This window comes from Coregonus clupeaformis, chromosome 36 (assembly GCF_020615455.1).
Source record: "Coregonus clupeaformis isolate EN_2021a chromosome 36, ASM2061545v1, whole genome shotgun sequence".
NCBI classification, from domain to species: Eukaryota; Metazoa; Chordata; class Actinopteri; order Salmoniformes; family Salmonidae; genus Coregonus; species Coregonus clupeaformis.
In genome coordinates, this window is record NC_059227.1 from 2,413,667 (window position 1) to 2,437,464 (window position 23,798).

Sequence of the window (23,798 nt, forward strand, 5' to 3'; positions counted from 1 at the left end):
ACTGTCGTTTTTAGCTGTATAGATTATGTAAAAGTATTTGCTTACATTCATTCCAATAGCAAACACATTCACTCATTTTCAAATACATTAAAATCCATTTTAGGCATGTGTATTAAATGTAAGAAAAACCAATAGACAGCTAACAATAACAGAATCCATAAATAGCTAGCTAAGACGAAATGCAAGGCTAGCTATCGCCTATCACTAAGATAGCTAGCGGTTAACAATTAAATACAAATGTCATAAAAAGTAACTTTCTAAAATACATATCATTAGCGTGGTTCATATGCACATATGTAAATACACTCAAAATGAGTCCTCGTTTGTAAAAAAAAAAAAAAAGCCATCTTGTTCTCATTGACTTGCATACAAAAGTGAGCTAGCTACCTAGCTACTTAGATTGGCTACACTCAGCTAATTCTACAATTACGCTAGTCTTCTTCCTCCCTCCCCCTCTTCATTTCTCTCCTCTTTTCTCTCCCTCCTTCCCTGAGAGAGTGTGGTTCTGGTCAGAAGTGCTTGGTTCAGGTATATCAGACCTGGTTGGATGACCGGTTCGACCTACGTTGGTCCTGTTTTATTCATGCACCATTAGGAGGACTTGAGAAGGGCTTGTTATAAAGATAGTGCTGATTCCAGGTCAAAATAACTAGTAGGGTTAGATGACCATTGGGTTATAGGTAAAATCAAATGAAATTGTATTTGTCACATGCGCCGAATACAGCGGGTGAAACTTTGCAGAGTTAAAAAAGGAATACAATACGAAAGAATGGAGCTATATACAGGGAGTACCAGTACCAGATCAATGTGCAGGGGTATGAGGTACATGAAGGCAGGATAAAGTGACTAGGCATCAGGATAGTAAAATAAAGAACAGAGTAGCAGCAGCATATGATGAGTGTAAAAGTGTGTGTGTGTATGTGTGTTTGTGTTGTGTTGGTATGTGTGTGCATGTGTGTGTATGTGGGTTTGTGTTGTCGGTGTGCGTGTCTGTGTTATGTGTGCGTGTGTGTATGTAGTATATGTGAATGCGTGTGGGTTTTGTGTGAGAGTGTCAGTGCAGTGTGTGTGAATATGTATATAGTAGTGTGTAGTCTTGTGATTGTGTATAGAGTCAGTGCAAAGATAGGTTCAGTGCAGATAGTCCGGGTAAACATGAATTAACTATTTAGCAGTCATAAGTATTTAGGAGTCTTATGGCTTGGGGGTAGAAGCTGACTCAGGTAGAGACTGATGTAGCTTTCAAAGGCTTTTGACCATTCATTAAACTTCACCTAGAGAGATGGATGGATGGATGGATGGATGGATGGATGGATGGATGGATGGATGGATGGATGGATGGATGGATGGATGGATGGATGGATGGATGGATGGATGAATGGATGAATGGATGAATGGATTGATTGATGGTTGAAGGACAAGTGGAAGTATTGGACAAATTGATAAAAGAATGAAGATGAAACGGAGAGTAGGGAAGGAAGGGTAACGTGTTCTGGTCCAGTCCTCTTCTCTCGTATCAGTCCGGTAATTAGGTGCCCAATAGAGTTTTAAACACCTCCACCGTCACCTTGGTCTCAGCTCAGTATTATTAAGCTCACTGTAGAAAACAAGGACAAGTCTTAAACTGCACAGTTTCTGTGTTGTAAAATGCAAATAGGATATCACCAGCAATACCTTTCTCTTTTCTCTCTCTTTGTCTAATGCTACTACTTTTACTACCTCTCTGTGTCTCTATTTCCCTGTGTCTCTATTTCCCTGTGTCTCTTAACTCCTACATAAACTCTCTCTTTTCTCTCCCTGTCTTCCAGGATCACGTTCGTCCACCTGCCCTTCCAGAGTAAATGGCTGTACATCGGCACAGAGAAAGGAAACATCCACATCGTCAACGTGGAGTCCTTCACACTCTCAGGCTACGTCATTATGTGGAACAAAGCCATCGAACTGTGAGTGTCAACACCATCCACTTCGCCTCGTCACACTGTCACAAGGGCTTGTGGTGGAATGGACATAGCTATCAAAGAGCCTCTTAGTCACCTCTAGGCTTCATACACACCTGGTGGCTTCAGTAACTGCAGGTGTGAAGGAGAAAGGATGTGAATCACTATCTGACTCTTATTTAGGAGGCCTCTTCAGCATGGGGTTAAAGTATTTGTAAGATACTGTGCTATTTCATGGGTATTTGTTTTGCTGTTGACATCCTCCATTTTGTTTCTGCTCTAGAGCTTGCATAATTCACTCTTGAGTTTTGTAGCATTTTCTCAATCCTGTCTCTTCCTGTCTCATAGTGAGGGGCGGAACAGATGTCTGTTAAGATCAGTGTTGGGCATGTACAGACATCCTGTCTCAACAGTGCTGAGAGGAAAGGGAGGAGGAGAGGAGAGGAGAGGGGGAGATGAGAGGGAGCGACAAAGACAGAAGGGGAATAGAGGATAAATCAAATCAAATCAAATTGTATTTGTCACATGCGCTGAATACAACAGGTGTAGACCTTACAGTGAAATGCTTACAAGCCCTTAACCAATAATGCAGTTTTAAGAAAGAATACCTACAAAAATAAGAATGAAAGGTAACAAATAATTAAAGAGCAGCAGTAAAATAACAATTGCAGGGGGTACTGTTACTGAGTCAAGGTGCGGGGGTACCGGTTAGTTGAGGTAATTGAGGTAATATGTACATGTAGGTAGAGTTATTAAAGTGACTATGCATAGATAATAAACAGAGAGTAGCAGCAGCGTAAAAGTGGAGGGGGGCAATGCAAATAGTCTGGGTAGACATTTGATTAGATGTTCAGGAGTCTTATGGCTTGGGGGTAGAAGCTTTTAGAAGCCTCTTGGACCTAGACTTGGCGCTGTGCTGTAGTCTTTGACAATTTTTAGGGCCTTCCTCTGACACTGCCTGGTATAGAGGTCCTGGATGGCAGGAAGCTTTGCCCCAGTGATGTACTGGGCCGTACGCACTACCCTATGTTGTGCCGTGCGGTCGGAGGCCGAGCAGTTGCCATACCAGTCAGTGATGCAACCAGTCAGGATGCTCTTGATGGTGCAGCTGTATAACTTTTTGAGGATCTGAGGACCCATGCCAAATCCTTTCAGTCTCCTTAGGGGGAATAGTTTTGTCGTGCCCTCTTCACGACTGTCTTGGTGTGCTTGGACCATATTAGTTTGTTCTTGAAGCTCTCAACCTGCTCCACTACAACCTGTCGTTGTCCTGGCACCACACGGCCAGGTCTCTGACCTCCTCCCTATAGGCTGTCTCGTCGTTGCCAGCGATCAGGCCTACCACTGTTGTGTCATCTGCAAACTTAATGATGGTGTTAGAGTTGTACCTGGCCATGCAGTCATGAGGGAACAGGGAGTACAGGAGGGGACTGAGCACGCACCCCTTGAGGGTCCCCCGTGTTGAGGATCAGCGTGGCGGATGTGTTGTTACCTACCCTTACCACCTGGGAACGGCCCGTCAGGAAGTCCAGGATCCAGTTGCAGAGGAAGGTGTTTAGTTCCAGGTTCCTTTGCTTAGTGATGAGCTTTGAGGGCACTATGGTGTTGAACGATGAGCTGTAGTCAATGAATAGGTGTTCCTTTTGTCCAGGTGGAAAAGGGCAGTGTGGAGCGCAATAGAGATTGCATCATTTGCAGATCTGTTGGGGCGGTATGCAAATTGGAGTGGGTCTAGGGTTTCTGGGATAATGATGTTGATGTGAGCCATGACCAGCCTTTCAAAGCACTTCATGGCTACAGACGTGAGTGCTACGGGTCGGTAGTCATTTAGGCAGGTTACCTTAGTGTTCTTGGGCACAGGGACTATGGTGGTCTGCTTGAAACATGTTGGTATTACTGACTCAGACAGGGAGAGGTTGAAAATGTCAGTGAAGACACTTGCCAGTTGGTCAGCGTGTGCCTGGAGTACACATCCTGGTAATCCTTCTGGCCCTGCGGCCTGTTTAAAGGTCTTACTCACATCGGCTACAGAGAGCGTGATCACACAGTCGTCTGGAACAGCTGATGCTCTCATGCATGTTTCAGTGTTACTTGCCTCAAAGCGAGCATAGAAGTAATTTAGCTTGTCTGGTATGCTCGTGGAGAGAGGAGAGGAGTTGATAAAGGAGGGTGGGGGGATAGGAGAGAAGGAGAGGTGAGAGGATAGACGAGAGGAAGGAATGAGTGGGTAGAGAAAGGGAAGGAGGTTTGGGGTAGAGGAACAAGAGAGGTGGAGGAGAGGAACGGGTGACAGTATGGGTCTCTGAGGAGTAGTGCCTGACAGTCCTGGAGCTGCCATGGTGTTCCCCGACTAAAGGGACACGTCAACACACTCTTATACATGCTCTACTGAACACAGTGTGTCCTCCTCTCCCCTCCTTATCCTATCCCCTGCTTCTCTCACTTTCACTCTCTCTGTTTCCAAAAAAACTGAACTCAAAATCTCAAACACCTTAACCCATACACGCTTTGAAAAACATGTGTTTGTGTGGGCGTGTGTGTGTGTCTGTGTGAGTGTGTGTACAGTGCCTTCAGAAAGTTTTCACACCCCTTGACTTTTTCCACATTTTGTTGTGTTACAAGGTGGGATAAAAATGTACTTCATTGTCCTTTTTTGTCAGCGATCTACACAAAATACTTTGTAATGTCAAAGTGGAAGAAAAATTCTAACATTTGTCAAAACAAATAATGAAAAATGAAACACTAATTTCAGTACATGTTAGAATCACGATTACAGCTGTGAGTGTTTCTGGGTAAAATTCTTCAAGCTCTGTCAAGTTGATTTTTGATTATTGCTAGATAGGCATTTTCAAGTCTTGCCATATATTTTCAAGCCACTGTAAGTCTTTAACTGTAACTAGGCCACTTACGAATATTCAATGTCATCTTGGTAAGCAACTCCAGGTTATTGTCCCGCTGAAAGGTGAATTTGTCTCCAAGTGTCTGTTGGAAAGCAGACTGAACCAGGTTTTCCTCTAAGATATTGCCTGTGCTTAGCTCTAGTCTGTTTCTTTTTATCCCCCCCAAAAAACTCCCTAATCCTTGACAATGACAAGCATTCCCATAACATGATGCAGCCACCACCATGATTGAAAATATGAAGAGTCGTACTCAGTGGTGTGTTGTGTTGGATTTGCCCCAAACATAAGACTTTGCATTCAGTAAAGTTAATTTAATTGCCACATTTTTTTGCAGTTTTACTTTAATGGCTTATTGCAATCAGGATGCGTGTTTTGGAATATTTGTTATTCTGTACAGGCTTCCTTCTTTTCACTCTGTCATTTTGATTAGTGTTGTGGAGTAACTACAATGTTGTTGATCCATCCTCAGTTTTCTCCTTTTACAGCCATTAAACTCTGTAACTGTTTTGAAGTCAACATTGGCTTCATGGTGAAATCCCTGAGTGGTTTCCTTCCTCTCCGGCAATTGAGTTAGGAAGGATGCCTGTATCTTTGTAGTGACTGGGTGTATTGATACACCATCAAAAGTGTAATTAATAACTTCACCATGCTCAAAGGGATATTCAATGTCTGCTTTTTTTTACCCATCTACCAATAGGTGCCCTTCTTTAAGAGGCATTGGAAAACCTCCCTGGTCTTTGTGATTTAATCTGTGTTTGAAATTCACTGCTCGACTGAGGGACCTTACAGATAACTATGTGTGGGGTACAGACATGAGGTAGTCATTCAAAAATCATGTTAAACACTATTATTGCACACAGATTGAGTCCATGCAATTTATTATGTGACTTGTTAAGCAAATGTTGACTCCTTTTTACTACTTATTTAGGCTTGCCATAACAAAGGGGTTGAATACTTATTGACTCAAGACATTTCACCTTTTCATTTTTAATTAATTAGTAAAAATGTCTAAAAACATAATTCCACTTTGACATTATGCAGTATTGTGTGTAGTAGTGGTACGTGGATCTAGGGCTGTTACGGTGACCGTATTACCGCCACACTGGCAGTCACGAGTCATGACCGCAGTCAAATTCCATGTGACCATTTAGTCATGGTAACTAGGCTTCTCCAAGCACTGATGCTGCTGATGGTCATTAGTAGCCTTCCAAACTTGCTAACTGCCTGGTACTCATTACTCTATTGTCCCTTTAATCACTCTGACATCAATGTATTCAGCCGAAGGGCACAACGGCCACTGGCCGCAAAAGGCATGGATGTTTTTAGGGGGCATTATGGCCACACTAGGTAGATGACGCCAGGAAATTCGAGGCATTATCAAGTGCTTGTCAAATTGTGAATGAGAGACTGATGAAGGGTGTGCAGCCTGTTCAAGAAACAAAGCAGAGCTCATGCCTTCCATGCAACTTTTTTCAAATCAACATTAGAGTCGCATCATGCAGCCATAGAATGTATTAAAAATCTAAACATATAGCCCAATGTTTGTATCACATAATTAACTCTAAATTAAGCATATATGAGGACCTGTTTCTTTGTTAACAGCTCAAGACGGAATAGCCGCACGTGCGCACTCCCTCAGAAATCGTTTGAAATCATCCTTTCTATTTTATTCAGCTATGTTCAATTATATTCTTCATACTATAAAATAGTATAAAATAATGTCACGGGATTCTAAGCAAATCTTGTCTGCTAAATGAACTAGTGTAGCCCACAGCCAAATGGCATAGCCAGATCAGGGCCTAACATAAGGAAAACTCAGACTATGCTATTCTGTTCTTCTGAAATATATAACATTTTCTTCATATCATGTTTTTCTTTAGACCTGTCTAAAATAAATAATGGATTTATTGTGATGGTGTAGGCTATATTAAATGGATTTATTATACTTTTTTAAATGTAGATGTTCCAAAGGTCTGGATCAGTGGCTTGTAGGCTATGCGTGGAAGCCAGGAGATGCTAAATGTGTTTATTTTCATGAAAGGCCAAATACCTTGAGACCGGCTGTTATTTGCTTGACAGTCAACGGCTGACAAAATGTCATGACTGCCACAGCTGTTTGTTCACCCACCTGCAATTGCTAATAAACCATCCGCAACCGCCCGACTACAGTGGGGAAAAAAAGTATTTAGTCAGCCACCACTTAAAAAGACGAGAGAGGCCTGCAATTTTCATCATAGGTACACATCAACAAAAAAAATCGTAGGATATTTAATGAATTTATTTGCAAATTATGGTGGAAAATAAGTAATTGGTCACCTACAAACAAGCAAGATTTCTGGCTCTTGTAAGGGATCGGGGGTTGGCTGGGTCTAGACAGAGTCTGACACTTCCCCGATCTACAGAGAGGGGGAGTCATCAGACTCGATCTGGTTCACCTGAGTTCTGAGCACACCTGTCCGTAATTAGGGTAGGATATAAGGTGTGCTCAGAGGTTCAGTCGGTGCGAGGTATTGTTCCTTTGTGACTTGCTAAGCGTTTTGTTCCGAGAGAGAGTTTGTTGTTTTGATTACCCGTGTATCCGACCTGTGCCTTGTTGTTTGACTCCCCGTATTGCTTAATCCTCTGCTTGTCTACCCCAGTGATTATCGTTCTCTGATCCTGTGCCTGTGACCTCGACTACGACTAAGCCTGCTCCTTTGGTACCTCTGCCTATGCCTGTCCCGGTTTTGACCACAGCCCGCCCGACCACGATTAAGCTATTCCCTTGTCTGTACTCTAATAAAGCATCGCTATTCTGCGATTGGATCTTACCACTCTGTCCGAGTATTCATTACAGAATACCTCGCCCTTACCATGGATCCAGCGGAATTACAGAGGCGATGGGAGATACAGGAGAAACGCATGGAAGAACTCCTACAGCTACTCAACGCTGGTGCAGCGGAAGGCACCACCCCGAGTACGGTCAGTCCTCGTCATGCACCTCCGATTTCTATACCGACAAGGTACGACGGGGAACCTGGCAAATGTCAGGGGTTTCTACTCCAGATGTCCCTGTATGTTTTCCGATGACCGTAGCAGGGTGGATTTCATGATTTCTCTGCTAACGGGAAGAGCACTGGATTGGGCTACTGTGCTTTGGGCAGCTGAGGTCCCCGAGTTGAATGCAGAAGTTCAGTTCAAGAGACTGTTTCAAGAGGTGTTCGACCACCCAGTATCTGGGCGTAGTGTGGGAGACCAACTATGCGAACTTCAGCAGGGCCGTCGCACAGTAGCCGACTACGCTTTAGAGTTCCGTACTATAGCAGCCGGTAGCGGATGGAGCGAAACTGCTTTGCTCACAGTTTTCCGAAGAGGGCTGCGCAAAGACGTACAGACTGAGTTGGCTTGTCGAGGAGATATCACTGCGCTACATGAGTTTATCAAAATAGCCATCTCTATTGATAATCTTATAGTGCAACACAAGGCATCCACAGTCCGGGAGCCCTCGATCACTGGTCCAATGCAATCGACAGAGCGGAGGAGAGAATCTGAGGAGGAACCTATGCAACTGGGACGGTCACCTCTACAAGGTTCGGTGAGACAACAACGTCGGCAAGACGGACTATGCCTGTATTGTGGTCAGGCGGGTCATTTCGTTCGTCAATGTCCGTCACGACCTAACCGTACCCCAGGATATCGCCTCGGAACTGCCAAACCGGTGAGTGAGACTCCAGTGTTGAACATTACATCTAAACAAATGTATGTGCCTGTTACCTTATCTGTCGGAGAGAAAGTGCGCAGGTTGGAAGGACTTATTGATTCCGGAGCGGCGGCCAGCTTTCTGGATATGGGTCTTGCTGAGGAGTTGGGAGTTCAACTTATCCCAATTCAACCTCCCCTGCGAGTCAACGCGCTAGACGGTGAGCCCATGGGCACTGGGTTCATTACGCACCGTACCGGGGAAATCAAGTTACAAGTGGGCTCCCTGCACCATGAGAACATCATTCTGTTCGTCATCTCCGCTCCACGGGAGCCGCTAGTCCTCGGCCACCCCTGGCTCGTTACCCATGATCCGGTCATCTCCTGGAAATCTGGCGATATCACGGCTTGGAGTGAGGTATGTAGGGCTGAGTGCCTCATTTTACCTTGCAAAACGTCTACTGTAGAGGATGCGAAGGGTGCGGTGTCTACTGTTGTTCCTACAGAGTACCAGGATTACGCGCAGGTGTTCTCCAAGGAGAGGGCTACCGTATTACCACCTCATCGGGCCTGGGACTGCGCGATTGAGCTGCTATCCGGGGCTACACCTCCTCGTGGAAGAATCTACCCGTTGTCACAGCCGGAACGAGAATCAATGAGCCAGTATATTGATGAGGCGCTACAGCAAGGGGCCATTCGCCCATCTACGTCTCCCGCCGCATCCAGTTTTTTCTTTGTTAAGAAAAAGGATGGCGGACTTCGTCCTTGCATAGACTATCGAGGTTTGAACGATATCACCATAAAAAATCGTTACCCCCTTCCTTTGATTCCAGCGGCCCTCGAGCAGGTGGGGCAAGCCTCCATCTACAGTAAACTGGACCTCAGGAGTGCGTACAATCTGGTGCGCATTAGAGAGGGGGATGAATGGAAGACCGCCTTCATCACCCATCGAGGACATTATGAATATTGTGTTATGCCCTATGGACTTACTAACGCGCCCTCTGTGTTCCAGGCGTTCATGAATGACATTTTTAGGGACTTGATTGATCGTTTCGTCATAGTGTACATTGATGACATCCTAATCTACTCTAACTCTCTGAGTGAACATGTGTCCCATGTACGACAGGTTCTGGACCGACTCCGCCAACACTCTCTGTTCGTGAAGGCCAAGAAGAGTGAATTTCATGTCACAACGATTTCCTTCCTTGGGGCCATACTCACTTCCGACGGGGTAAGACTGGATGAATCCAAGGTACAAGCTGTACGAGACTGGCCTCAACCCCAGACGGTGAAAGAGCTTCAGAGATTCTTGGGGTTTGCCAATTACTATAGACGGTTCGTGCGTAATTTCAGCACCACCGCAGCTCCCCTGTCGGCGATGACCAGCCACAAGGGGCATGGTCTGAAATGGACGGAGGGGGCAGTGCGGGCTTTTGAGACATTGAAACAACGGTTTACCACCGTTCCCATTTTGTGTCAGCCGGATCCTACCTTGCCGTTCATCGTGGAGGTGGACGCCTCGGAGGTTGGAGTTGGAGCCGTGCTATCCCAGCGCCAAGGTGAGCCGCCCAAATCACGACCCTGTGTTTTTTTTTCTAAGAAGCTGAATCCGGCCGAGCAGAACTACGACGTGGGAAATCGTGAATTGCTGGCGGTAAAGTTAGCACTGGAGGAGTGGAGACATTGGCTGGAGGGAGCAGCTCATCCGTTCCAAGTGCTCACGGACCACCGCAATCTGGAGTATCTTCACAGTGCTAAACGACTGAACTCCCGACAGGCAAGGTGGTCTTTGTTCTTCAACCGTTTCCAATTCACTGTCTCTTATATTCCCGGGTCCAAGAATTGTAAGGCGGACGCGCTTTCCCGACGGTTCGAGCGCTGACAGACCGGTTGAACCAGAACCTATCCTCCCCATGAGTTGCCGTGCTGGCCCTGTGAGGTGGGCTATCGATGACACGATTCAGGAGAGCCTACAAGCGGAACCAGCCCCTCCAGAAACCCCGGTGTCGAAGGTGTTTGTACCAGCTCCGCTTCGACCTCAACTGATGGAATGGTGCCACACGTCGCTAGGATCTGGTCATCCCGGAATCACTCGAACTACTCGACTCATCAGTCGAAAATACTGGTGGGATTCCCTCCCAGATGACGTCCGAGACTACGTATTATCCTGCCCAGTTTGTGCTCAGTCCAAGATGCCTCGAGCACTACCGGAGGGTAAGCTGATGCCATTGCCAACCCCTCAACGACCCTGGTCGCACATTGCGATGGACTTTGTTACCGACCTACCAGAATCAGAGGGCCATACTGTTATTCTCGTGGTCATCGATCGATTCTCAAAGATGTGTCGGTTAGTACCCATGACCCGTTTACCTAACGCCACTCAGATGGCGGAGACTATGTTTAACCAGGTGTTCCGGCAGTTTGGTGTTCCAGAGGATATTGTTTCCGACCGGGGACCCCAGTTCGTATCCCGGGTTTGGAAGGCCTTCTGCGAACGCTTTGGGTATCTCGGTGAGCCTCACCTCCGGATATCATCCCCAGGCCAATGGGCAGACCGAACGGCTCAACCAGGAAATTGGGAAGTATCTACGGCAACAATGTTCGCGGCAGCCGCAAGAGTGGAGCCGATTCCTTCCTTGGGTAGAGTATGCTCAGAACTCACTCATTCACACCTCCCCTACGTCTAACGCCCTTTCAGTGTGTTCTAGGGTATCAACCACCCCTGTTTCCGTGGGATACCGCACCCGGGATGGTACCGGCGGTGGACGAGTGGTTCCGTCGGAGTGCGCAGGTCTGGGAGACGGCCCATCAACATCTCAGTCAAGCCTCACAGCAGCAAAAGACCTATGCCGACCGACGCCGGAGACCTACTCCCACTTATCAACCCGGACAACGAGTGTGGCTGTCTACCCGAGACCTGCGGTTCCGACGGAGCTGCAAGAAGCTCCAACCCAGGTACATTGGTCCCTTCAAAGTACAGAGACGTATTAACCCTGTCACCTACCGTCTGTTACTCCCTCGACACTACAGGATAAACCCTACGTTCCACGTCTCCCTGCTGAAACCTGTTCATTATAGCCCGATGTATCCACCAATCGCTCAACAACCTACTACACCACCTTTGGAGGATGAACAGGACACCACCTATACAGTCTACGAGGTACTGGAGTCAAGACGGAGACGAGGGGGCATCGAATATCTCGTGGACTGGGAGGGATATGGACCGGAGGAACGGTCCTGGGTTCCTGCTAAGGACATACTAGACCCCGCTCTCAAGGCCACTTTCCACGCTGAACACCCAGATCATCCCGGACCCCGACCCAGAGGAAGACCACCCGGTAGAGGTAGAAGGCCGTCAGGAGCCGGCCCTGGGGAGGGGGATACTGTAAGGGATCGGGGGTTGGCTGGGTCTAGACAGAGTCTGACACTTCCCCGATCTACAGAGAGGGGGAGTCATCAGACTCGATCTGGTTCACCTGAGTTCTGAGCACACCTGTCCGTAATTAGGGTAGGATATAAGGTGTGCTCAGAGGTTCAGTCGGTGCGAGGTATTGTTCCTTTGTGACTTGCTAAGCGTTTTGTTCCGAGAGAGAGAGAGAGTTTGTTGTTTTGATTACCCGTGTATCCGACCTGTGCCTTGTTGTTTGACTCCTATTGCTTAATCCTCTGCTTGTCTGCCCCAGTGATTACCGTTCTCTGATCCTGTGCCTGTGACCTCGACTACGACTAAGCCCGCTCCTTTGGTACCTCTGCCTATGCCTGTCCCGGTTTTGACCACAGCCCGCCCGACCACGATTAAGCTATTCCCTTGTCTGTACTCTAATAAAGCATCGCTATTCTGCGATTGGATCTTACCACTCTGTCCGAGTATTCATTACAGCTCTCACAGACCTGTAACTTCTTCTTTAAGAGGCTCCTCTGTCCTCCACTCGTTACCTGTATTAATGGCACCTGTTTGAACTTGTTATTAGTATAAAAGACACCTGTCCACAACCTCAAACAGTCACACTCCAAACTCCACTATGGCCAAGACCAAAGAGCCGTCAAAGGACACCAGAAACAAAATTGTAGACCTGCACCAGGCTGGGAAGACTGAATCTGCAATAGGTAAGCAGCTTGGTTTGAAGAAATCAACTGTGGGAGCAATTATTAGGAAATGGAAGACATACAAGACCACTGATAATCTCCCTCGATCTGGGGCTCCACGCAAGATCTCACCCCGTGGGGTCAAAATGATCACAAGAACGGTGAGCAAGAATCCCAGAACCACACGGGGGGACCTAGTGAATGACCTGCAGAGAGCTGGGACCAAAGTAACAAAGCCTACCATCAGTAACACACTACGCCACCAGGGACTCAAATCCTGCAGTGCCAGACGTGTCCCCCTGCTTAAGCCAGTACATGTCCAGGCCCGTCTGAAGTTTGCTAGAGTGTATTTGGATGATCCAGAAGAGGATTGGGAGAATGTCATATGGTCAGATGAAACCAAAATATAACTTTTTGGTAAAAACTCAACTCGTCGTGTTTGGAGGACAAAGAATGCTGATTTGCATCCAAAGAACACCATACCTACTGTGAAGCATGGGGGTGGAAACATCATGCTTTGGGGCTGTTTTTCTGCAAAGGGACCAGGACGATTGAGCCGTGTAAAGGAAAGAATGAATGGGGCCATGTATCGTGAGATTTTGAGTGAAAACCTCCTTCCATCAGCAAGGGCATTGAAGATGAAACGTGGCTGGGTCTTTCAGCATGACAATGATCCCAAACACACCGCCCGGGCAACGAAGGAGTGGCTTCGTAAGAAGCATTTCAAGGTCCTGGAGTGGCCTAGCCAGTCTCCAGATCTCAACCCCATAGAAAATCTTTGGAGGGAGTTGAAAGTCTGTGTTGCCCAGCGACAGCTCCAAAACATCACTGCTCTAGAGGAGATCTGCATAGAGGAATGGGCCAAAATACCAGCAACAGTGTGTGAAAACCTTGTGAAGACTTACAGAAAACGTTTGACCTGTGTCATTGCCAACAAAGGGTATATAACAAAGTATTGAGAAACTTTTGTTATTGACCAAATACTTATTTTCCACCATAATTTGCAAATAAATTCATTAAAAATCCTACAATTTGATTTTCTGGATTTTTTTTTCTCATTTTGTCTGTCATAGTTGACGTGTACCTATGATGAAAATTACAGGCCTCTCTCGTCTTTTTAAGTGGGAGAACTTGCACAATTGCTGGCTGACTAAATACTTTTTTCCCCCACTGTACATCTCTCTTGCATCTCCTTAATTCTGGAATAAATAAATTTGTTCAACACTTTTCAGCTAATGTCTTTCTCTCCCTTTGAGTCAACTACTCACCACATTTAATTTTCTGCAGTGCTGGCTAGCAGTAGCTTATGCTTTCAGTACTAGATTCATTCTCTCTCTTTTGATTGGGTAGACAACATGCCAGTTCATGCTGTAAGAGCTCTGATAGGTTGGAGCACGTCCTCCGGAAGTTGTCAAAATTACAGTCTATGGAAGAGGGTGAGAACCATGAGCCTCCTAGGTTTTGTTTTGAAGTCAATATACCCAGCGGAGGACAGTATCTAGCTGTCCTCCGGCTACACCATGGTGCTACCCTACAGAGTGCAGCTGAGGCTACCGTAGTTTTATCTAAATAGGATAACTTTTTTTATGTTTCACTATTTTTATTTTTATGAAATTTGCTGAGGAGGATCGTCCTCCCCTTCCTCTTCTGAGGAGCCTCCACTGCTAAAGACGGTATCTAACTGAGCATTCGCATTCTCTCAAGATGTTGAAATAAATCAATCATATTTCTCCACTCCAGTTCCCGAGTCCAAATTTTGCCTACATTTAGTGTATAATTTTACTGCAAGAAATGCTTAATTCGGCAGGAGTTAATATTAAGGCTATGTGTGAGACGTTATAGACCTACCGTCAATGTCCAAATTTAAGTTTCCATTTAACCCATCTGAACAGTAAACAGTAGACTACAGTTCCCTTGACGTGCCATAGGCCTATTTGAAGTCCACGTTTTGTGACTGTCGAATTTGTATAGCGCCTCACAATCCTCAAACATAACATAGCCGGTACTGCTATCATCCTCTTTTACCATTTCACCAAATATTTTCCAAACATTACTTTGCTGGCCCTCCCTTCTCTTTATTATCAACTCTCCATTTCGCATCTTTTCTGTTATTGAATTAAACTCCGACATTGTCCTTTTTGCCTCCGTGAATTGACATAAACTTTTTCTGCCTGTTCCCAAAAGCATTTGTCGATTGGCGTGTAGGTTATCTCTTTATTCAACCCGCCTGCCACCCACCCGCCCTTCATCCACCCAATATTTAATGACCCTAAACCCGTCCACCCTGTGGATATAACTGTGGGGATTTCGGGTTATGAGTCAACCTGTGCATCACTAGTGTGTAGGCTAGTGACACAAAATCTTAATTTAATCTATTTTAAATTCAGGTTGTAACACAACAAAATGTGGAAAAAGTCAAGGGGTGTGAATACTTTCTGAAGACACTGTATATGTGTGTGTGGCCCATATTCAGTTCTGATGACAACAGTATATCTGCACACAAAGGCTTTTTGATAAGGGAATATCTGAGAGTGCTTCAGATGGCACTTTCTCTCTCCTTCTCTCGCTCCGTCCTCTCTCTCCTTCTCGCTTTCTCTCTCATTTTATTCTGGGCTGCTGGAATGAATGGTAGATACCTCGACTGCCTTTATCTTCTCCTATTGTCCTCTTTTGATGCTGTCATCAGGGAGGGACAGTGGAGTGGGCGGCTGAGGGAACAATGAAAACGGCGCTCTCCATATTACACCACCTCAGTATTGCACTACATAGAGAAAAATACACAAGATCAGAGAACCCAACATTACAGAGGGGAACCAAACACTGTCAAGCAGATTACTAGGAAATACTGCAGCACTCAATACTAGAGCAGAACACTGCAGTTCAGTTCTGTTCTAGTTTAGTACACCAAGTACTTCTAGGTAACAGCATGGTATACACTGGAGTTGTGTTCTAGATTAGACTAGGCATAGGGAAGAACAGTGCCACCAGTTTACTTGACCAAAGAGTATGTGACATACAGCAGTGGCGATAGTGGGACATTACAAAGCCAGTCATCACCATCCCTGTAGTCATCACATAAACCAGTCATCATAGCCCAGCTCAGTATCCCAGGTCAGAATCAGGTTATTCCTGTATTGTGCTGCCTCTCTGTGTCCGTGTGTGTCACAGGAAGTTGGTGGCACCTTAATTGGGTAGGATGGCCTCGTGGGAATGGCTGGAGTGGAATAGGTTGAACGGTATCAAATACATGGTTTCCAAGTGTTTGAAGCCATTCCATTCACTCCGTTCCAGTGATTATTATGAGCCGTCCTCCCCTCAGCAGCCTCCACTGGTGTGTGTGTGTATGAAAATGCATAATTCAGTCATGACTTACCCATTACCCTGCATCGTGAGTGAGTATGTGTGTGTGTGTGAGAGAGTCCCATGCAGTCAGGGTTTTCCGACGTGGCCCAGACACAGAGGGAGCCCAGCCCCAGCTGGCACCAGCAGACTGTCCCTGTCACACAGACAGAACCCCAGAGACAGGACTTCTGATCCCCATCCAGACCTCCCTGGACCTCCCTAGACCCAGATATCTAACCCCCACACCCTCCCCAGTCTCCCCAGGCCCAGGGCTCTGGAAACTTCTCTCCCACATCAGCCCCTACTGTACCATCCAGACCTCCAGGCCTGTAGGGAGTGGTGCTCCAGGGATAGACCCAGCTCTGTGACTTCTCCGGTGGGGAGACAGTGATCTAATCAGCCAATCCTCCAGGGGAACCAGACGGTAGCAAAGCTGACCCACACTCCACTCCACTTCACCACAGAGGTCGGCTGCAATTGGCTCACAATTACAGGCTGCAAGAAAGAATGAAAGCCTTGGGATGAATGTTACCCTCTCTGATGAATGTTACCCTCTCTGATGAATGTTACCCGCCTACTATTCGTCTTTCCTCTTCCGCCATCGCTCTTTCTTCCTTTCTTTCTTTCTTTCTTTCTTTCTTTCTTTCTTTCTTTCTTTCTTTCTTTCTTTCTTTCTTTCTTTCTTTCTTTCTTTCTTTCTTTCTTTCTTTCTTTCTTTCTTTCTTTCTTTCTTTCTTTCTTTCTTTCCACTCCCCCTCTCTGACAAAATCTCTCTCTGACTCCTCTTTTTTGTTAGCGCATTGTGATAACTGCACCTACAATATACCACTTCCCCGAATACACATACTGTAAACAGGTAGTCAAAACATATTGTTTGATGGTGGCATGTTGCTAGGGGTGTTAATGCCATTTTGCCATAGGTCAGGGTGACTGTATTTTCGCCTGTTTCAGTGCTTGGATGCTTGTGTTGCCTGCAGATATACCAGGTGTTCTGAGCTGTGTGTGTGTGTGTGTGTGTTTGTGTGTCTGTCTGTGTGTGTGTTAGAGTATGTGAGCGGAGCGGAGCTGGAGCGGAGCGTGCCCAATTTGACTGGAGCGCAGAGCGAGATTCTCAAAGGCTGGAGCGTCGGCCTTCTCACCCGTTCCAATTTCGCTCCAATAGCGCTCACTTCACGGGCTCAGGGCATGCCCGGCCCAGCATGCATTTGTAGCCTACTTGTGTGCTGCTATAGCCCTTTGCTTTAGCTACTGTAATGGAGTTCGCTAAATATTTTCATAAAGAAACTGATAGAACACTAAAACTGATAGAACACTAAATGAGGACCAAGAGCAAGACAGGGAGTGTGGTGATGTAGGGTACACAACTAAAGAATCATTGTGGAATCTGAAAAGACACGTATCCCGAAAGCATGATGGTGTACTTACTACGTGCACATGCTAAAAGAAAGGAATGAGGTGGGTAGATAACTAAGTGTGTCATTGTAGCAAAGTGTTTATAAACAGAAAATCAGAGCTCTTAAACGTTTAGTTGTTCTATTATCTAATCCAGGGTTCTTCAACTAGGTTTGGCCTCGTGCCAATTATTTCTGAGCTAATAGTTGGGGAGCCAGAACATATTTAGCATATAATATTAGCACAATTAATTGGCCTACACTACTAATTGAACAACATTTTTAACATATCTGATTAATACATAATACATTCAGTGACAATAACATCATCATTTCGATCTGATTACACTCATAAAATCACCAATGTCTCTATTAAATTATTACTTTTGTCTATTTCTCTGTGTGTTGATTTGTGGGGAAAAACAGGTCTACGTAGCCTACTGTAGGCTACACTACTTTTTTAACGTCAACATTTGTTCAGAACAATTAGCTTGGTAGCAAGAGAAAATGTCGCTCTCAAAAAGTATCAAAAGAAAGGTGGATAATGAAAATCGACATTTCAGGGAAGATATGCGTTCAACTTAACATCTTTTCCCAATGCCAAGTCAGTGTGTATTATTTGCAATTAAGATGTCGCTGCTTGCAAAGAATTCAATCTCAGACGTCATTATGAATCTAAGCATGGAACTTTCAAAGTGGCCATCCCGTCCCAGACAAAGGCCCAACGCAGAAACATTGAAGCGTTAACTACAAGCTACACACACTGCTTTTTTGGCTGACATATTCTGTCACTTAAACGGGTTAAATCTGCAGTTACAAGGAAGAGGGAAAACAGTTGTGTACATGGTGGAAAAACCATGTACTTTGGACTTGTCATCTGGAAGGCTACTGCAATTCAGGACACTGAATAAATTACAGACAGAGGGACCAGGCCACAGCATTGTCACAAAGGTGATGGAAGATTTCATCAAGCAGCTGAGGGACAACTTCTCCACCAGATTTGAAGACTACAGCATGCCCAAGGATATAATTGCGTTTGTACGTGATCGTCTCACAGTCCGCCCAGGTGGAGAATTATCCTCCCTTGCTAAGAAAATGATACCTTCGCTGAATGAGGCTGCAATTCAAACTGAGCTGATTGAATTCCAGACATCGAGCCAAATCAGGGATGCGCTCAGGAGTGCCGAGTTCTTGTGTGCGTTTTGGGTGGCATTCTCAGTGGAATACAGCACAATAAAGAAACTTGTGTTTTATGTGCTAACAACGTTTAGATCTACTTACACCTGCGAGTCCTCATTTTCCTCTATGAATGCAATATAGACTCATGACAGGAACCGGCTTTCACATAAGTCAGACTGCCTGCGTATTAAAATCACATCCATCTCACCCGACATCCACAAGATCGTGTCCGAGTAAATAACTTAGTGGCCTATATGAGTGTATTTAGTAAATACTAACATTATTGTGAGTTCTTATCCAGGGCTATTTAGGTCTCAAGCTGACAGTATTTTCTGTTTGTTCTGTCGTTACAGGAGCAGGCTATCCCGAGACTCCCGATACAGACATTCAGACACAGACATTGTCATTTTTTCTTTAAATGATTGTTTTATGTAGGAGGCTACATTTTTGGCCAGTTGCAATTGTAAGTATATATATATTAGGCCATATATATTTTTATTGTGAAAGATGCTGTTAAGCCTCATAGCTTACCTCAGCCAGTTAAGTTATTTTATATAGGCCTAGGTTTGGAAGAAATAGACTCCAATTAAGCCCTGTTGTTTTTTGTAAAGTCAAATTAAAATGAAGATTATTGTTGAAATGAATTACTCAACTGTTGTAGTTTTTCTCCATCTGTTGCTGTGTGCCACTTGCATAACAAGTTAGCTATATTTTCAGCACCAGGCTTTTTGCACCTCCTATTGATTGCACAGCAGTTTCAACTTTACGTTTCAGCACCACAAATTGGTCCGCTGCCTGCTTTATTAGTTGACTGTCTCATTTTAAATGTTTTAAATTTTAGTCATTTAGCAGACGCTCTTATCCAGAGCGACATACAGTTAATGAGTGCATACATTTTTTCATACTGGCCTCCCGTGGGAATCGAACCCACAACCCTGGCATTGCAAACGCCATGCTCTACCAACTGAGCTACATGAATGAAGTTGAAATGTAACTTTTGCATTATTTAGGTAGGGTAACGTCTGTCGTGACGTGACTTTAACATCAATCTGAAGACTGATATCTCTAATTAACTAACTATGTTTAATTGTTACCCGATTAAATTAATAATGTAACAATTAACTAATTAGGATTTGGGGCACCACGACAGCGGTTCTTTAAAGAATTACCATCTCCCGAATTAAACTCTAAAAGGTCTTTACCTATCACATCTATAAACAGTCAACTTATTAATCATAACCTCGTATCATATCATCATACTGAACGTCGTAACCTCCTTGCATCTGCAAAAACCAGAGGTTATATGTTAAAATCCTACGTATGAACTGCCAACATTATTACGCATATTAACTGATAATGATGTAAAATAAGATATGCAAGATATTTGAATAGATATATATTTTTTAATAGTTATATATAGAGGTGACAGCATTGGAAATGCTTTTGGTGGTTAATCTGCTTCTGTTTTGTGCGTGGCACTGTGTGCTGTTTTCGATGGATGGGTCCTGGCCTCTCGGGGCCCTAGGGATCCAGAGGGATGTGGGTGGGATGCCGATCACTGGGATGACGGCTCAACTTGGGACGGGGAGGGGCTTTAGCGGGGGAATTTGTGGAGAACAATTGAAGGGATACTTAGTAGCAATGCAAATATCATGGTACAGCTATATGGACACTCAATCATTATGGTATTTTTTATTGGTAAATTTACAAACATACAGTATATAATGATAAATAGACTTGAAACTTGTATCTCATTATGGTGTATGGTGAAATAAGTATTGCCAGTTATAATTGTAATGGCTTAGCTGATAATAACAAAAGAATAACAATATTTACATGGCTCAAAGAGAAGGAATATAATATCTATTGTTTACAGGAAACTCATTCAATAATTCTAGATGAAGTTGCGTAGAAAAAGGAATGGGGGGGCGAAATATACTTCTCCCATGGGCAAAGAAATTAAAAAGGGGTGATGATATTAATTAATAGTAATTTCGATCCGAATGTGCAAATTGTCCAAATAGATACGCAAGGTAGATGGATTATTTTAAATATGTTATTGGACAATAAACAGATATGGCTCATTAAACTTTACGGACCAAATAATGATGATCCACACTTCTTTGACAATATATATAATAAATGATAAACCCTGCAAGCAATTCAAGACAATATTATTATGGTGGGGGATTATAATACTGTTTTAAATAGCTCAATGGACAGTAAAGGAAATCACACCACAAACAATCACCCACATGCTCTTAAGGAAATTGTGAATGTCATGGATACATTAGAATTAGTAGATATATGGAGGCTTAAATATCCTGATCTAGTGAGATATACGTGGCGGAGACTCAATCAAGCTAGTCATCTTGACTTCTTTCTTATCTCATTCTTGTTGGCACCAAAAGTTTTAAAAGTGTTGATAGGGGACAGAATGCGGTCGGACCATCATATAATTGGCATATACATTACTCTTACTGAATTTCCACGTGGGCGAGGATATTGGAAATTTAATCAAAGCCTATTGGATGATAATTTATTTTTAACTAGGACAAAGGAATTTATAACTGACTTTTTCTGACATAACATAGGTACAGCAAATCCCCTTATTGTATGGGACACCTTTAAATGTGCCTTTAGAGGCCATGCAATTCAGTACTCATCTCGAAAACAAAAGCAATTTTGGTCAAAAGAGTTTATACTAACAAAGGAAATAGAAAGTCTAACAGAACAGATATATGGCAATAAAAACTGTAACATAGAGGCTCAGAATAAATTTGAGGAAAAACAAAAAGAAATGGAGAAACTAATTCAAGAAAGATCAAGTGTAATATATTATAAAAATAAAGCAAACTGGATGGAATATGGGGGAAAATGCACCAAATTATTTTTTAATCTTCAACATAGGAATGCTACCAAAAATAATTTAATGAAACTGGTTACAATTGACGGAGTAACCCATGATTCACCAAATGATATTTTGAAGGAGGAAACAAGGTACTTTAAGCATATGTTTTCGTTTCAGTCGCCTCCATCTCCTCTAACTGAAGCTAATTGTAGAGATTTTTTTCTATTAATAATGTAAAATTAACAGCCAAACAGAAAGACTCATGTGAAGGTGAAATTACAGAGGAGGAACTTCTGGATGCAAATAAAGACTTTAAGTCCGGGAAAACTCCAGGGTTGGATGGCATACCAGTCGAAGTATACCAAACCTTTTTTGATAAACTAAGAGGACCGTTATCAGCATGTTTTAACCATTCCTATGTAAATTGTAGATTATCTGACACTCAAGAAGAATGTCTGATCTCATTATTACTGAAACAGGATACAAGTGGAAAATATAAAGATCCAGTCCATTTAAAACATTGGAGGCCCCTTACACTTCAGTGTTGTGATGCAAAAATTCTAGCAAAATGTATAGCGCATAGAATTAAAAAGGTATTTCGGATATTATTCATTCTAATCAGACATGTTTTTTACATGGAAGATACATTGGAGATAATATAAGGCAAGTATTGGAAACAATAGAACATTATGGAAAATCTGAGAAACCAGGCCTGCTATTCATAGCAGACTTCGAAAAGGCATTTGATAAAGTACAACTGGGGTTTATATATACATGCCTGGAGCATTTCAATTTTGGTGAATCTCTTATAAAATGGGTCAAAATCATGTATAGTAACCCTAGGTGTAAAATAGTAAATAATGGCTATTTCTCAGAAAGTTTTAAACTGTCAAGAGGAGTGAAACAAGGTTGTCCACTATCGGCATATCTATTTATTGTGGCCATCGAGATGTTAGCTATTAAAATCAGATCCAACAATAATATCAGGGGATTAGAAATCCAGGGCTTAAAAACAAAGGTGTCATTGTACGCTGATGATTCATGTTTTCTTTTAAATCCACAACTAAAATCACTCCACAGCCTCATAGAGGATCTATATACATTTTCTAACCTCTCTGGATTACAACCAAATTATGACAAATGTACCATATTACGTATTGGATCAATAAAAAATAAAAAATGTACATTGCCATGTAGTTTACCAATAAAATGGTCTGATGGTGATGTGGATATACTCAGAAATAAATGATCTCACTTCAATAAATTATAATAGAAAGTTAGCACAAATAGATAAGATATTGCTACCATGGAAAGGTGGGTGCCTGTCAATTTTGTGGAAAAATCACCCTGATTAACTCTTTAGTATTATCCCAGTTTACCTATTTGCTTATGGTCTTGCCTACTTCTAGCGAACAGTTTTTAAATTATATGAGAAAAAAATATTACATTTTATTTGGAACGGCAAGCCAGTCAAAATTAAACGGGCCTATTTATATAATGAATATGAATTCGGAGGACAGAAATTATTAAACATTAAACCATTAGACCTATCACTAAAAGCTTCAGTCATACAAAAGTTATACTTAAATCTGAATTGGTTCTCTAGCAAATTAGTAAGATTGTCTCACCCAATGTTCAAGAATGGCCTTTTTCCCTTTATTCAGATTACAACCACTCACTTTCAGTTATTTGAAAAGGAAACAATCTCCCAGATATCACTATTTCTAAAACAAGCCATAGAAAGTTGGTTGCAATTTCAATTTAATCCTCCAGAAACGACAGAACAAATAATGCAACAAATATTGTGGTTAAACTCAAATATACTAATTGACAAAAAAACTTATTTTTTTTGACAAAATGTTTAAAAAAGGTAAAATCTTTGTAAATGATATCATCGGTAGGACTGGTGGAGTTATGTCGCACATGCAGCTAACAAAAACATATGGAAATGTCTGCTCTACCCAAAATTACAACCAAATAATTGCAGCCTTACCGCAAAAATGGAAGAGGAAAGTGGAAGGAGGAGAAAGTAAGGAACTTGTCTGTCGGCCTTGCATTAAAGAACATAATTGGTTAAGGAAAACTGCGATAAATCAAAAAGTATATCAGTTTCATTTAAGGACCAACGGATTGACAGCCGTCCCATATAGATTGCAAAATAGTTGGGAAGAGATTTTTGACGTACCGATCCCATGGCATAGTGTTTATGAACTGATACGCAAAACGACACCGTATTCAAAACGTAGAATCGTTCAATTTAAATTATTATATAAAATTCTTGCTACCAATAGAATGTTATTTATATGGGGGATACAATCTTCCCAGCTCTGCAGATTTTCCTGCGAAGAGAGAATCATTAGATCATTTGTTTTGGTACTGTCCATTTGTAGCTTGTTTTTGGAGACAGGTCCAGGAATGGCTAAAGGATTGCAAT

At 43.3% G+C, this 23,798-nt stretch overlaps 1 protein-coding gene across 6 annotated transcripts in view; it reads left to right on the forward strand.

The window, feature by feature from the left end:
• Window positions 1-23,798, forward strand: part of stxbp5a (syntaxin binding protein 5a (tomosyn)) — a 151,906-nt gene that overhangs the window by 66,643 nt on the left and 61,465 nt on the right. For all 6 annotated transcript variants that reach the window (XM_041864967.2, XM_041864969.2, XM_041864971.2 and 3 more), the window contains exon 5: window positions 1,809-1,943. In XM_041864967.2, the coding sequence (XP_041720901.2) occupies window positions 1,809-1,943 (135 nt within the window). The remainder of the gene's footprint in view (window positions 1-1,808; window positions 1,944-23,798) is intronic.